The 16,864-nt window shown below is 38.3% G+C and overlaps 2 protein-coding genes across 4 annotated transcripts; one reads left to right on the top strand and one right to left on the bottom strand.

Moving 5' to 3' along the window:
- The first annotated feature begins 5,954 nt into the window (after nucleotides 1-5,954).
- Nucleotides 5,955-9,180, top strand: LOC127983968 (hepatic sodium/bile acid cotransporter-like). Its single transcript, XM_052586414.1, has 6 exons — nucleotides 5,955-6,015; nucleotides 6,147-6,573; nucleotides 6,914-7,118; nucleotides 8,203-8,381; nucleotides 8,511-8,707; nucleotides 8,859-9,180. The coding sequence occupies exons 2-6, from the start codon at nucleotides 6,185-6,187 to the stop codon at nucleotides 8,927-8,929; spliced, it is 1,041 nt and encodes a 346-aa protein (XP_052442374.1). The 5' UTR covers nucleotides 5,955-6,015; nucleotides 6,147-6,184; the 3' UTR covers nucleotides 8,930-9,180.
- Nucleotides 9,181-9,216: 36 nt separating this feature from the next.
- Nucleotides 9,217-16,639, bottom strand: LOC127983969 (serine/arginine-rich splicing factor 5). 3 transcript variants are annotated; one of them, XM_052586415.1, is made up of 8 exons: nucleotides 16,472-16,639; nucleotides 16,110-16,239; nucleotides 15,254-15,324; nucleotides 14,953-15,060; nucleotides 14,287-14,392; nucleotides 11,575-11,648; nucleotides 11,354-11,461; nucleotides 9,217-10,548 (listed from the first exon to the last, which is right to left on the bottom strand). In XM_052586415.1, exons 2-8 carry the CDS (start codon nucleotides 16,233-16,235, stop codon nucleotides 10,299-10,301), a joined length of 843 nt encoding a protein of 280 aa, XP_052442375.1. In that variant the 5' UTR covers nucleotides 16,236-16,239; nucleotides 16,472-16,639; the 3' UTR covers nucleotides 9,217-10,298. The 3 variants fall into 3 exon arrangements, 2 of the variants coding, with proteins under 2 accessions (XP_052442375.1, XP_052442376.1); XM_052586416.1 differs by having other exon boundaries at nucleotides 14,287-14,356; XR_008160517.1 differs by lacking the exon at nucleotides 9,217-10,548 and having other exon boundaries at nucleotides 11,386-11,461; nucleotides 11,575-12,774; nucleotides 14,287-14,356.
- Between the last annotated feature and the right edge of the window lie 225 nt (nucleotides 16,640-16,864).

Genomic DNA, 16,864 nt, shown 5'->3' with positions numbered 1-16,864 from the left:
TTAGAACTTCGTGATCCGTCGATGTAACGTAGAAACTATAATATACAACTACAACACCCAATCAGCATTTTGGAGTTGCGTCTCTACTTCGCTTTGAAGGAAAGCCCTTTTAATGAGAATGCTTCATGGTAATTGTAGTTTATTTTTTTGTCGTGTTATAAACAAGACACGTGGAAAGTGCTCAATGCTGTTTATGACTAATATGGCGATTACCAATGCTACAAATATTTGTACGTAATACTACACGATAAATATTTAAAGCGTTGTTAACATTTGTATTTTATTATTGTTATTAGATCTATAAAAATACAAAACAAAGACATACTATTAAATATATGAATAAGGGTTACTGTTTAAAACAACAACAAAACAGTATCTAAGTAAACATAATTCCTAAACACATATTTAGTTTACCTTCTGAAATAATAGCTACATTTTAATTTCTATGAATATAGGCTACTTTAGATAATCAAAGCAAGTGTAAACACTCTCAGAAAACAAATTCACATATTAAAAAAGTTAAATAAATAATCAACTACATGACTAGAAGTCAATGAAAAATATTTACATTTTTTAATGATTGTCTTTTAAATTAAAAATCAAATATAGATTACAAATTAAAGACAGTATATATTTTTTTCTCTCTCTCAAAATAGTGCTACAGATAAGGAGCTTAAACAGTGGATTATATGAGCTGCAGGATCAGTAAAAGGGTAAAAACAAGCACATGGTTTTATTCACTCCCCCACAAGGTCAGAGTACCAAATAGGGGGACTTTTGGAGACACAAATACTGTCACTCACCCTTTCTCACTATATCTTTATTCTGACACACCCTATACCAGAACAATAAGGACCCTTTAAATGAGACAGTCTGAAACAATAACCCAATTTTCTGCTGCATTTGCGATTAAAATCCATTATAAACTAATTTCTTGTTTACTCATCCTGCTGCATTCCATCATTCCATTTTAAAATTCTTTATGTACGCGGTGCACATTTTGGAAGCCAAAAATGTCAAAGATTCTACATGGGATGCCAATACTGGGAATTTGTTGCGGTCCTAAGGGCAAAACCCCTTTCAGTCATTCTCATGACGCTCCCTCCATTAGTAATGATCCATTTTTGCACTCTCAACTGTCTGTTTTTTAAACACTAGTAGTGGCTGTGGAGAAAGAAACAGACTACAGGAGGCTGTAGCCGGGATGAAGGGTAACCGCCCTAAAAAGCAGCTTTGTCTATGTGGCAGCTCGCATATGAGCTCAGACAATCTGCGTGACCCACCAGCACCCTTCCCCCATACCTCCTCAGAGGGGCTCTGCTTCACAGCAGGATTAAAATCTCCCACTCTGTTCACTTTCTGAAAAATGCAATACCAGTGTATGTATATAAATGCTCACGTTATATCAATCATATACAAAAATATGTGAACTGTCATTACACTGCATAATGTAATAAGTACCATTTTAAAAGCTTGCAAGTATTTTACAATATGACAGTTCATAACATGGATCATTTTAGACATTTATTTAGCTATACCATAAAGTATAGTGGAACTTTTCAGATCATTTTCTTTTTTAAACACATTTATGTTTAAAGTGTATTTAATACTCAACACTAGATGGCAGTATAATTATGCTTTATGATTAGAAGATGTTCACCTGTTTAAAAAACATTTGACTAATATACATTTGTTGGTTATTATAGGCTATTTAAAATAATATAATGTAATAATACATTAAAATATCTAACTGATGTTGATTAATTAGTTTTACTGTTACAGATGATAACATTGTTCAGAAAATATCTAATCGATCTTGCTTCATTAGTCTAGCTGCTAATAGCCTATTGTTAAATTTAATTTTTTATAATAGTTTAATAATAGTACTACATAAAAATGCATTAAAATATCTAACTGATATTAGTTACCTCCCCCAGCGGTTAGTTACCTCCCTGCAAAACGAATCATGCTCCGGTACAGTGCTTCACTGTGAAATGTTTTTTTCCCTCTCGAGCTTTCACGAGACACCTTCCCTTCCAACTATTCCTGAAGTTGTATTGGCTCATGCCAGTCAAGAAGATTGACCAATTGACGCACTGGAGAGGCATTATAAAATGCAGTGTACGGGACAATTACGTCAGAATCTTCTCCTTCACTCTGCTGAATAACCTAAGAATATGGCTTTTTAACAGTTGAGCTCATCAGAAGGGCGTTGCATGGATTGCCGCTCCTCTGCAGCAGTAAGGTGGGTATGGCATTTTTCTGCAGATGCCAGATGAGTCCGTCTGCCCCCGATCAGTGGTGGACCTCAAGATGTCATGATCCGGGTTTCCTACTTTCTCTGTCCCCCTCTTGTGGTTAACCTGCACACTCTTTCTCTACACCATCACTTTAACTTCATTAGTCCCAGCTGTTCCCACTTACCCAATCCTTCCACCTGTGTCCCCTTTTCCCCTGATTCCTCCTGCTATTTCTACCTCCGCTTTCACTAACCCCTTTGTCAGTTTATTCCTAGCGATCAATACTGAAGATGCATGTCTTACCTTCTGAATCAAGTTTGTCCTGTCCTGTCCTGTGCGGGTTGTCTGGAAGTCATTCCCCTTCACGCTCCCCACTGTGCTCTACCAACTCAGATGCTGTGGTTCTGAACGGACGCGGTATCCAGCCTACGGTACCCACGCTCTCTGCAGGCTTCACCTCTCACCGTAACCTCTGTCGGAATCTCCCACTGCACCTGGCTTGGCTGCCGCTCATCCCGAATCCCAGTGACCTGTTAATCAGCTACCTTTAGTTTAAGCTCAGGGTTTCCGAGTGAAGATTTCTGTTTAACTGACACCTCTGTCTTCAGAGTGGATTTGTTTACAATTTTGATTCTTTGCCTCATTTTCGTTAAAAGACCGTGACTGAGAGTCTCGCCTTTTGGTCCTCTTTTCTCATCCTTAACACAAGAACTCTGGTGATGAGCTCATGCCGACAGAATTTTTGCATTCCTCTCACCCTCTTGGGGGGGCTATGTGTGAATCTGCGTAAGAGCATTCTCACCCCGAGTCAGTCTATAACATGTCTGAAAGTGTGCTTCGTGTACATAAGTCACCAAGGGGTGTACAATCCAAGGCTCTGTTCAAGCAGACAGTGAATCTCCTGCTATGGACGGGCCTTCACTTTTTCTCTATCGGAGCAGTGCACATCCCTCTTCTTTTGAACCGTGGGACAGAAATGCTTTTTTCGGAAGGGGATTCCTCAAGGAGAGTGAAGGCTGCAGAGGTGGATCTGTTCACCACAAGCGAGAATGCACACTTCGCGCTGTTCTTCTCACTCCCGGCTGGAAGGGAGGAGGAGGCTTCGGTGACACTCATTGACCCAAATTGGCCACACCAGTCTCGGGATCCCATATATGACAAAGCTGCTGATGGCGCCGCCCTGGCCGATCCCCATCAGGAACAAGTGGCTCGGTGTGGCCCCCCTAACCTGAGTTGTGGAGCCATTACGTGTGGCTGCTGTGGGGATATCAGAGGAGCTGACCGCCCTGCATTCTTGTGGGCATGACATGCTCTCAGAGGCGTGGGTGTCCTCCATTGTCATTGTCCACTGCTTGCTCTGTGTCAGATGTTCTGTCTTTTCTACAGTACAGGCTAGATAGTGGATGTTTGCCATCAACACTGAAAGTCTATGTGGCTGTAGTATCTCTCACACTGCATTTCTTATTTCCCTCACTTCAGCCAAGCGAACAGGGTAACATGCATTTTCTGACCTGGTGACTGCAGCGTCACCCCCTCAGTGCGCAGACTGTTTCGCTGTCTGCCCTGTCTTCTGAGTCACGTCACGTTGGTGTGCCACGTCAGAGCTTGTGGATTTTCATTGACTGTTCTGCCAGTTTTTGTCGATCTGACCAGCTTTTGGTGTGCTATGGTGGTTGTGAGAAGGGCCGGACCGTGTAAAAAAAAAGAAGTGTTTCCCACTGGATTGTGGACACTATCACGGCTGTTATACGAGCCAAGGTTTGGAATGTCCTTTTGACATGAGGGCCCACTCAACAAGAGCTATCACCTCCTCCTGGGTGTGATCGAGAGTTATGCCTATTCCGGATATATGCTTTGCAGCCGGCTGGTCTTCTCAAAATACCTTCACCAGGTTTTACAAGTTGGATGCTCAATCCTTAGCTTCGCAAGTACTGTCAGTGTTTGCTGTCTCACACAGTGATTACTCTGCGCAGACCAATATTTTATTTTTTCTGTTGTCTGCCCTGTACTCAGCGCAGCTGAGGTTATTGTTTCTTGTGCCCTGTTTCTCAGCGCAGCACACATTATCTCTGAACAGATATGCAAATTTCTCATACCTAGCTTATGTCCACCTATAAACTGCAAGCCCACCTAACAAGTGTCACTACTGGTTGTGGGAATTTTGTGTTCTTTCTTCGCTGAGTATGTCCCTGTATCTCAGTGTGCCTACTTATATTGTGCTTTTAAGGTATGTTCTCTTTTGGTGAAGAAAAAGTACACACTTTTGAGTGTATAGAAGAAGAGAAGGCAAGCTTTGGAACATACTATCACGTCACACAATTGTCAGAGTTAACATCCTCCACATTTAAATTAACCTCCTACCTTACTGGAGAGAAAAGAAGTAGCTGGTTGATCTGCCAGTCCCGGGTCATTCATGCAGAGAACTCTTTTCTGCATAATGATGCATTTAAAAGTTAACGAACAAATTAATGTTTATAAAAGTTCACATAACTGTAGAAGGTGTAGGAATAAAACATGGGTAAGTGCAATGGATTGTAGACCAGTAGACCATTCCGGCATACTCTTTTCAAAATATTATGCTTTGGGACACACTTGTTCTAATCTCACATACTATTTGGGATGGATAGTATGAACATTGAGACACAGGGTATGACTTACAGACTTCCCTCTCTCACAGTGGGAATGCATATCGTTGCCATAACGGAGAAATATCTCCAGGATGGCTAGTGAAAGCTCGAGAGGGAACATCTCTGGTTACTATTGTAACCTCGGTTCCCTGAGAGTTAGAATGAGACATCATGGTGGTCGCCATGTTCACTGCTCAACCGGCTCGAGTATGCTCCATTCAGTATCAGATTCCGACGTAATTGTTGCATGCACTGCATTTTATACTTCCTCTTGAGCGCATCAGTATTTGCAGGCGATTTGCATACTTTGCAACAATTGGCTAGTTATTTGGACTGTCGTGAGACAGTAGGACTTCGGGAAAAGTTGGAAGGGAAGGTGTTCCCATAACAGAGAAATATCTCCGTGATGTCTCGTTCCCGCTCTCAGGAAACCGAGGTTACGATAGTAACCGGGGACGTTTTTTTATACAAGCTTCAAAGCCTCTGTGTGGAATGTCACATTACTAGTACCTTTTTCAGTCGCATTTTGAAGGCAGCATAGATGTATCCTTATCCCACAATCCTGTGCATTCCATTCCTTGATGGTTCAGCTAAAAAAAAAAAGATGACTAACTTATTTCTAGTGAGAAATCAATATTATAGTAATTAAATATTTGTTTAGTTATCACCAGAACTTGTTCTATTTTGTTGTAGATCTAAATTATGATTAATTTCTTAGTGTAGAACAAATTTATGAGCGCTGACATATATGAAAATTGGCAAAAATAAAAACAAAAAAACATTTGTGTTAAATGTTGTAAATTACAAAAAATTAAGTTATCTTAAGTTTTGTTTGTAACTGCTGAGTGAGAAAAACTGGAACTAAATGCATGTTTGGTCATAACTGTTACGTTCCTTACTAGTGCACATTGTTTTGAGGTGTGTACAACTGTCTATATTCACCAATAACTAAATTGTTATATTAAATCTAAATGTGATTGAAAATTAAGTGATAAATAGCTCAGCCCTTAAAGGGTTAACAAGTGAGTAAAAAAAAAACTCGATTACTGGACACACAGACACAGGAGACCCCTATTATTCTCTAACTGGCTCACTCTGGCTTTCCGAGAAGACACCACACAGTCACTGAAGAACTGCATGAATCAAAGGTAGGCTTGAGATTTATCTTTTTTACAAAAACAAACTTAAAAACTTTGGAAAACATAACCACTTGCTGTTATTGTTTATTGGACTACATTTACTACATGACAATTCAACTTTCTCAACTTCTATCTTACAGTTTATGATAACATTCAAAACACATTTCCATATTAAAAAATGGTGGTCTCTGAAAATGTAACCATCAAATACAACTTTTCAAGCTACGAAAGGGATGTAAACATCACCACCTCAAAAGACTCTGCATTCAATGAAAATGTGGACAAGGCTACCCGCTGGGCATTAATTGTTATTCTTTTCATCACCATGTTGTCTCTTGGTTGCACAATGGAAATCTCAAAGATCAAGAATTATTTCATCAAACCCAAAGGGGTGGCAATTGCAGTTGGGGCTCAATTTGGTATAATGCCCCTCACAGCCTTCTGCCTTGCAAAGCTGTTTCAGCTGAGTCCTATGGAGAGCTTATCTGTGTTAATTTGTGGGTGCTGTCCTGGAGGAAACCTCTCCAACATATTTGCTCTTGCCCTCGAGGGAGACATGAACCTCAGGTAATTCTTGAGAAAATAAGTACTGTCCAATAGTAGACTATACGGAGAAAATTATATATATAAAAAAAACAAAAAAAAATTAAAATGCATAACTATAATATGCAAGAAAGTTTAGCAATATTTTCAGCCATATTTCACCCAGTGTGGGGTTGTATTTAATTCGGCATTTTTTTTTTTACTGTGTGTGTATATATATATATATATATATATATATATATATATATATATATATATATATATATATAAATATATATATATATCAAATATCCAAGTTTTTTCCAGTGCCATATTGCCATTTAACATGAAAGTATCTCCTTAATCTGATCTGTTTTTCTTTCAGTATTGTGATGACTGCTTGTTCCACGGTACTGGGATTGGGTATGATGCCCCTCCTGCTCTACCTGTACAGCCAGGGTATCTCAAACCTGGCAGAATATGTTCCTTTCACTAGCATCACTATTGCCCTGATTATGATCCTGGTGCCCTGCGGTATTGGGACCCTGCTCAACTACAGAGTGCCCCACTATTCTAAGATCATCACCCAGGTGTGTGTTCATTCATTTACAGAGTGGGATACTGCTTTTATTCAACAGTTTAATAAACATGAGGTTAACGCTGAATAAAAGTGAGGTGACTGATAGTTTCATTTGAGGGCAAACAAGTTCCCCAATGCAAAGTTTGCTTGTGTTTTAGTTAACAGAAAACTGCTGGCTTTGAAAATTAGTTCTGTGTAAGCGGTCCTTCATACATCACCACTCTACTGAAAATAGAGCTGTGAAGTTTTGCCTGCAAAATATTGTCAATGTGACCATGCTCTCATCAGTAATGTAGTAATGTATGAATCACCGTTCACACGGAAGTCACTTTCAAACCAAGCAGCTTGGTTTATGGGGGCGAATCCATGTGACCAAACTGGACCAGTTGCAAAATTTGCCAAACTGCAATAAAAGGGACCTCTAACTTACATGTAATGTGACAATTTATGTTTTTTAAACAAAACAAAATAGTTGCATGACTTCGCCCAGTGGTGCATTTCCCAAAAGCATTGCTATCTATGGTCACAAGTTCTATTGATCTCTATCGATAGCAAAGGAATTACGACCGTTGCTGCTTTTGGGAAACACACCTTAGCATGATAGTGGTGTTCAGTTCTTGAATGAATCAGCGTCTTTGAAGAATCAGTTGAGTAAATAAGTAAAATACACACTAAAGACAGCTGCACCCCCCCCCCCCCCCAAATAAATTCCTGAAAGAATCATTTGAACAAAGTATTTATGATCCACTCATAAACACACTCTTCTGTAGCCATACTGGTGACCCAGTGTAATGTACAGAAAGAGTAAATGGAAAAAATCCCCACCACAAACAGACCTGGAACTCAAAAACACAGGATTACGAGATTCCGACTTATAGTTTACAAAGTGTTTATGCCCTCACAGAACTCATAATCACAAATTGGCATTTTGGTAATTCTGCCACGTCGTGAACACACTATTGTATCAACAATCTGGAATGCTGCATGACCAAGCAAACTGTAGTATTGTAAAGTATAAATCCTCTGGCTACACACCATACAAATTATAAACAATTATAAGCATGTTCTGCATTTCTTTTCCTGTTGGTATGTAGATTGGGTTGGCGCTGCTGCTGATCTCATGTGTTGTCATCGGTGTTCTTGCTGGTATATCTGATGGAGGCAAACTTTTCAAAGTGCAATCCTATCAACTTATAGCCACAGCTGCATTGATGCCACTGATTGGATTCACAAGTGGATATATATTGTCCACCCTGTTCAGCATGAATGCACCGTATGTATGTCCACCATATGGAAGTGAGATGCACATACATTCTCAAGAAAATCAGCCAGACTGATTTATTGTTCAGGTACAATGCAGTTTTCATTGATATCATGTTCACATTTGTCCTTTGGTCCTCAGTTGCAGACGGACTGTTTCTATGGAGGTGGGTTGTCAGAACATTCAGCTGTGTACCACAATCCTGAAGGTGGCCTTCCCTGCTGAATTCATTGGCCAGCTGTATTTCTTCCCTGTAATCTACATTGTGTTCCAGATAGTGGAGGCACTTATCCTCATAGTCCTGTTCAGATGCCATAAGAGACTGAGAACTATTACAGGTGATCTACAGTATTATTTTTAAATTTGTAAAATTTTACTTAACCTAACAACAAAAATAAATATTTAATTGCTATTTTGATGATATTTTAAAAATAAAATACTGTTCTATAAGTATTTTAAATTCTAAAAATAACTTCTCTTTTTCCACAGAAACAAAAGTGTACACAACAGTGGAAAGAGCAGCTGAAGAAACCAATGGGCCATCTAACAGCGACATCTGAGGACCCCATAGTGCTTATAAAGCTCAAAATGGACTCAAGGAATTTAGGGGGAAAGTACTATGCATGCTGGGGCCATGGGGAATGAAAAACAATATGTAGGAACAACTACGTTTTGTTGTTCCTCCTTAAAAACATATGCACGATGCCAAACAGTTTGAGTTCAGAGTATGTTAAAAATAGTTAACCGTAACAAATAGTTTATACTTTACTCTACAAATGTATTAGAATAAATGTATTTTTATGGCTTATTATGTGATTTTGATTTTGGAAATGACTGACCTCATTACTAACAGTTTTTCAGTAATTTATTCATTTTTAACAGTGCTACACAAACTTTATAAATGTTCAAAGACATTTCCATGTGTATTATTTGTACCATGGTACAGAAAGGTAACACATTCATCAAAACATATCCAGAAAAAAATATTTTTACATAAAACCGGAATATATGGTACATCAGAAATGATATAAAAATCATATCCTGATTTGCTTAATAAAAGAAACTATGCATTGCAAAAAAAGCATATTTTACTCCTACAAACTAATGCGATATTGAAATGCATATCCTCAATGAGAAATTAAATACACGCATATGAATAGGGTGTGTATATGATACGGGGTTCACAACTATGAAAATATCTTTTTTGTCATGCAGCGCGGCGGGAACTTGGGCGATTCTTTGATTATAATTTAAGCATCCACATTACAAACAATTCACACATACTGTATATTCATGAAGTAAAAAAAATATACAGTTAGCTGGTCAAACAGCACAGGCTTTTTCATAAAACACTGAAAGACCCGCAAAGTATTAGAAACTTAATTTTACCATTTATGCAGGATATGAAATGGCTGTCACTTTGTGTGGCAGTTCTTGCACTTGAAATTCCTATTCTTATCAGCCTTTCATGAAGCACTTCACTTCTTCTTGTCATGATTCATATACTATGTATTGAATCTTAATTCAGTATTTTCAACACGCATCATATTGTCGCACTAATTGAAAACAATCACATTTACTGGCTCGTCCTTAAATATATTTATACAAATAAAGACTCTCAACATCAATCAAACCTCACTCTGTATACAGTGATAAAAATAACAACCAAATACCCATTTTAGACATTAACTATATAAAAAAAAAAAAAACACCCAAAACAGCAGTATATTCCTGATTTAATATGATTCTCCTGTCAAATGCCTTTAAACTAGCAACAGAGCCCGTGCTGTGAAACTCCTGGCATGAAGAGAGGCTGTCCGTCCACTTCCAGGACCTAAACTGATCAAAGATGGGGCAATACTGCTAACTTCATCACCCTCGTGCAGTGTTGTCCACAGACACATCTCTCAGCACACAGGGCAGTGGAGGCTAATGACGACTGTCAGCAGATGGGGAACGGGACGGTGGGGGGCGCTGTGCTGGGGGCGGCGGTGATGCGGATTCAGCACGTGGTGCTTCTTTGGGCCGCACAGGAGAAGCACTGGCCAAACGGGACCGACTTCTGGAGCGGTTATGTGATTTGGGGCTATGGGAATGTGAGCGGCTACGAGAACGTGATGTGGAGCGCCCTCGGGAACGAGAACGGGAGGAACTATTTGAACGAGACCGAGTTCTGGATCTGTAGGACAAGAAAAAAAATCAATCAATCAATAAATCAATCTTCAAAAATTTAGGGTCAATACGATTTCTAATGTTTTTGAAAGATGTCTCTTACGCTCCCCAACGATGCATTTATTTGATAAAAAAAAAAAAATACAGTAAAAACTGTAAAAATGAACAGTATAAAACTATTCTAATACAGTTTAAAATGGTTTCTTGTGATGTAAAGCTGAATTACTTCAGTCTTCAATGTCACATGATCCTTCAGAAATCATTCTAATATCCTGATTCGCTGCTTAGGAAACATTTCTTATTATCACTGTTCATTATCACTTTTTTTTTTTTTTTTGGATTAGAAGAAAGTTCAGAAGAACCGAATTTATATGTAGCACCATTTGCAACATAATAAATGTTTACTGTTACTTCTGATCAATTTAAAGCATCCTTTGTGGGAAAAAAAAGCATACATTTCTTTCAGAAACATTTAAATTACTGACCCCAAACTTTAGTAGGGTCAGTATTTTTTTAGCATTTTTGATAAATTTTAGTATAATATTTTAGAATATTAATATTTTAAAATTTTGATAATATTTTAGTTTTAGCATTTATGATAAATTTATATGAATTTCTTTGTATATCTCATACTTATTTTCTATATATTTATAGAAATGATAGAAACATTTATGATATTTTATATGCATTTACTTGTATATTAAATACGTATGTCACTATATTTCATACAGTATTATATATTACATTTATGTCAATAATAATAGATGTAAAACTAATTAACGTTCAGACAGCTAAAAACAATAATATCTCACTTTTTCCTGGTTGCCTCGACAAGTTTGATTTTCCTTCCATTGATCTCCTTCCCAGACAACTTCTCCAGGGCATTTTTTAGATCACTATGAGAAGCAAACTCAACCACACTGTAGAAAGATTAAAAAAATATTACAGCAAAAAGCACAGTAGAGTAGCGGTCCAGATTCATGCAAAAACAGTTCTGCAGGGAGAGTAATAGGAAAGAAAATAGCCAGCTCACCCCTCATTAAGCTTTGGCCGATGGGCATCTGCAAAAGTAACTTCTCCAGCTTGTCTCATGAAATCCTTCAAATCCTACACACAGTACACCGGCAATTTGACTCAGCTAAGCAACTTCGATGATAAACGTTTTATGAAGAATCAAAGTAACTGAACTAAAGTCGGGGTCCGAGAATCTCTCAGCTCATGCTCAAGCCTTGATCATGTTCAATATGTAATATTCAAATCAGGCTAAAGAAAATTACGGCAAATGCATATCAACAGAAAGTCTAGGGTCTGTGTAGTGGTTAGTAATCAGACAGAAAAGAACTGCAAGAAGCAAAAAAAGCAACCCAACACATTTGAATCACAATGTGTTGTGGAGCAGTGAATCTGCCACATTTCACGGCCTTATAAATCTCTACTCAAAGCTTGGTGAGGCAAACCCTGGCCTCTAAACGTGGTGTAGACACAAAGACTTCAGTGTCTCATCAGCCAAAATAAATGAGCACTGGAGTGTAAAAGGGGTGGTGTATCAATCAAAGATACTTTTGGCTTGCAATGCTGCAACATTCCCGGACTCCCGCACTTAAAAGACTAGCTGAGGTAATATGTGGAGCAGCTTATAAAAAAAGGGCCCCACATTTGATAAAGTGTACATTTACATGGCAGATGCATTCTTACCAAAACACAAGTGTATACAGTGTAGCAGAGCACAGGGCTTCCCTCCATCGATCGAACCCTATTTGTGCCGTCCCCTCAAAGGCACTGAGCGTGAACAGCTAGGAAGAGATTACAGACTAATACCTGGGAACGTACCCATCGGGTCGGGGCCATAACCTGGAGATTTTATCCTCGGGACCACCAGAGAGCAGGGTGGGGGAGTATACCGATCGAAGCCTCTCAAATTACCGAACCCCTCGATTGACTGCGTATGCTCTGTTTCTCTTTTTCTCTCGCCCTCTTTCTGCCCCTCTCTCTCTCTCGCGTTCACTCTCTGTCTCTCTCTCTCTCTTTCAGCTCGGCACCGTCACAAACTGCGCTTTGTAGCGGCAGCCGCTGCGTCTAGAGCGAGAGGGCATCACTCAGAGAGAGCTCTCATGCGATCGGCGGAGGTCAACTAGGCGTGGGGGCACAATGGGAGTGGCTTAAGCAGAGAGAGGGGCCCTGTAGGGGTTAACTCCACCATTAGCGAGCTCTTCCATACGACACAACAGTCAGGCTGGCAAATAGAGGGGTGAACAATTGGTTAAAACAGAGGCAAAGTGACTCAGCCTTACCGTTTCCTCTTTCCTCTCTAGCACTAATGGAGTATTTATTATATGACCTTCAATTTGTTATTCATCTCAGAATGACCATTTCTGCTATTGATTTACATTTAATTGGACAGTTAATGCTATTACATTTACATGACTCTACATATTCTATTCATTCTATGGGGCTCGAAAGTTTGGGCACCACTTGCAGAATCTGTGAAAATGAGAGTAATTTTCAAAAAATAAGAGAGATCATGTTATAAATGCATGTTATTTTTTTTTATTTAGTACTGTCCTGAGTAAGATATTGCACATAAAAGATATTAACATTTAGTCTACAAGACAAAACAATTGCTGAAATTATTAAAATAACCCTACTCAAAAGTTTGGGAACCCTTGGTTCTTAGTACTGTGTTCTGTTACCTGATGATCCTGGACTGTCTTTCTGTTTTGTGATGGTTGTGCATGAGTCCCTTGTTTGTTCTGAACAGTTAAACTGAGCAGCGTTCTTCAGAAAAATCTTTAAGGTCCTGCAGATTCTTCAGTTTTCCAGCATCTTTGCATATTTGAACCCTTTCCAGCAGTGACTGTATGATTTTGAGATACATCTTATCACACTGAGGACATTTGAGGGACTCAAACACAACTATTTAAAAAGATTCAAACATTCACTGATGCTCCAGAAGGAAACAAGATGCATTAAGAGCTGGGGGGTGAAAACTTTTGAACATGATGAAGATGGCCAAATTTGTCTTATTTTGTTGAAATAGAATTTTTTTCCATTTAGTTCTGCCCTTCGTAAGCAACAGAAGATACTTGTATGTTTTCCGGTACACAAATCAAGTACAATTTACCTTGATCTTCAAATTCCAAAAGTTTTCACCCCCAGCTTAATGCATCTTGTTTCCTTCTGGAGCATCAGCGAATGTTTGAATCTTTTTAAATAGTTGTGTTTGAGTCCCTCAAATGTCCTCAGTCTGAAAAGATGCATCTCAGAATCATAAAGTCACTGCTGGAAAGGGTTCAAATATGTAAAGATGCTGGAAAACTGAAGAATCTGCAGGACCTTAAAGATTTTTCTGAAGAACGCTGCTCAGTTTAACTGTTCAGAACAAACAAGGGACTCATGCACAACCATCACAAAACAGAAAGACAGTCCAGGATCATCAGGTAACAGAACACAGTACTAAGAACCAAGGGTTCCCAAACTTTTGAATGGGGTTATTTTAATAATTTCAGCATTTTTTTTGTCTTGTAGACTAAATGTTAATATCTTTTATGTACAATATCCTACTAAATAAAATATTACATGCATTTAGTATGATCTCTCTTATTTTTTGAAAATGACTCGCTTTTTTACAGATTCTGCAAAGGGAGCCCAAACTTTCGAGCCCCACTGTACTTATTTTCTGTCATTTGCAGTGACTGGGAGTATAACTGACTCACCAAAACCTGACAAGAAATCACTGAACACTCACCTGCCAGCTGACTCTTGATGACAAATTCTCCACAATGAGCCGATTCTCTGTGCGCATTGGTGGAGGATTCCTGACAGGCGAAACACTTCGAGTCACTGACTTATTTCTAATGTAGAAAAATAAGACTAAACTGAACCTTACCTGTGCAAACATTGTATGATCTGTTGTTTAAATGTTTTGGGGTCAGCAAGATTTGAACAACTGTTCAAATTGACTAAAAATACAGTAGAAGCTGTAATATTGTGAGATATTATTACAACTGTGAAAAACTGCTTTTCGGTTTAAGATATTTTAAAATGTCATTTATTCCTGTTATGGCAAAGCTGTATTTTCAGGATCATTATCACATGATCCTTCAGAAATCATTTTAATATGCTTATTTGGTGCTCGTGAAACATTGTCAATTTTGAAAACATTTGCGCTACTTAATATTTTGACGGAAACTCTGGTACTTTTTTTTTTTAGAATCTTTTGATCAATAGAAAGTTCAAAAGAACAATTTATTTGAAATATATATTTTTGAGGGGGTTTGTAATAATGTAAAGGTAATTACTGCCAATTTTGATTTATTTAATACATCCTTGCTGACAACACATATTCAATTCTTACCCCAAAAAAATCTTACTTAACTAAACTTTTGAATATTCAACAAGGATTGACCCCTACCTCCGGCTGTCCTGGGAGCCACGAGCATACCGCCCGGGAAAACGTCCTCCACTGCCTCCGCGGCCCCGGCCCCCACGCAGACGGACACGGGCATGTTCAATGGTCACCCTGCAACCCAAACATCCCTCATATATGAGTCTGCCTCTGCTGAGTATCAATTCAAATTCTTGAGTATCATTCTTAAGGAGACTTTTTCCTAACTCTTGTCATTTTGGCCTGCTCACTGAGATATTTACAGTTGTTTTGAAATATTATGAATTGAAAAAAACAATACACATACAGAAACTGATTAAAAATATACCTTTCATTGCAGAGCTCTTTTCCATCAAGCTCATAAACAGCATCTTCTGCATCTCTCGGATCATCAAATTCCTGCAAGAAACAATGCAAGATTTTACATGCGAATATTATATACCACAGAGGTTTAGTGACGTGTTGCCATTCTTGATCTCGTTTATTTTTCCTAATTACTTTTTTATTTAAAAATTAAATATTTACTATTCATAAAATTCCATTTTGTTCGAATTTAACTGCTTAGTTTACTTTTGCAATTTTATAAAAAAAATATTATACCACAGTTCAAAAGTTTGGGGTCAGTAAAATTGTTCTTTTACACATTCTATTCATCAATATTCTCTGAAAAAAATTTATTTTCTACAAAAATGGATACTGGAAATGTTTCTTGAGCATTAAATCTTTATATTATAATGATTTCAGAAGGATCACGTGTCACTGAAGACTGAAGTAGTAGAGTCTGCTGAAAAAATAATCTTTGCCACAGGAGTAAATTATGGTTTAAAGTATATAAAAACATAATAGTTATTTTAAATAGTAAAAATGTTAATATTACTGTATACTGTTTATACTGTGTAAATGCAACCTTCCAGTGATCTTAAGAGACTTCCCCCAAACGGTGCTTTAATTAGGGAAAAAGTGAATTATATCTATATATCTCTCTGTGTGTTTGTGTGTGTCTACCACCATAGGGGAAGGCTGTTAAGCAACGCTATGTAGGGAAGGAGGCAGTTAAAAAAAGCTTTGTAACGCATGTATTATATGCTATTATAACCAGTTATAGTCATTGCGGCTAAAGAACTGGCATGCATAGAGCATGATTTTACAATGTTGTTAAATTGTCTACAAAAGGCCAAACGTACTACAAATCCGAAGCCTCTTTTCAGGTCAATGTCCCTGATTTTTCCATAACCCTTGAAGAACCGCTCGACGTCCTTCTCTCGAGCAGAGGGGTTCAATCGACCGATGAAAATACGACAGCCGCTCATCTTCCTTAAAACAAGAAGTTAAAACAACAATAATACAATAAACCTGCCATTCTGAAAGCGTCAAACACCTAACGTTACGCATTTCCGCAAAAATAATGGCCCGAGGCCTCCTTCAACCCACATCCAGAGAGTGCTCATTAGCTGCGGAACCGCTGCACAAAATAGTCGTTTAAACAATATATCGCTTATAAGCAAGCGCGAATAAAATATGCACTGTCTCAGGTACATAACGTTACCTCTACTTGATGTTTCTCCTCTGAATGTGTCGTGTCCGTGCGAAGTGCGAACAGTCCCTCACACAAAATGGAGTCAGTGTACGTGGTTCGTTCGCCGCTGTTCTGAGATCAGTTCAGAACACCACAACCACTGTCATACTGAATGATTCACTATGAATACCGTGATTACGCAACTATTTAAATTATTATGTAGTTATCTATGTATTGAGGAAATGGTGGAAAACTGGTCATAAAAGTTTAATACTATTCTAAATCCATTATGACTGCAGTATATAGCAATCACATAAAGAGGTAATTTAATTAGCTGCATCGTTCCTATTGAATCGGCTCTTTGAAAGAGCTGTTCAAAAGAACCGAAACGCGGGAATGAGTCGGAGTTCTCATACTACTGTG

Source organism: Carassius gibelio, chromosome B20 (genome assembly GCF_023724105.1).
Source record: "Carassius gibelio isolate Cgi1373 ecotype wild population from Czech Republic chromosome B20, carGib1.2-hapl.c, whole genome shotgun sequence".
In the NCBI taxonomy this organism is placed as follows: Eukaryota; Metazoa; Chordata; class Actinopteri; order Cypriniformes; family Cyprinidae; genus Carassius; species Carassius gibelio.
This window is presented reverse-complemented; position numbering and strand designations above follow the sequence as displayed.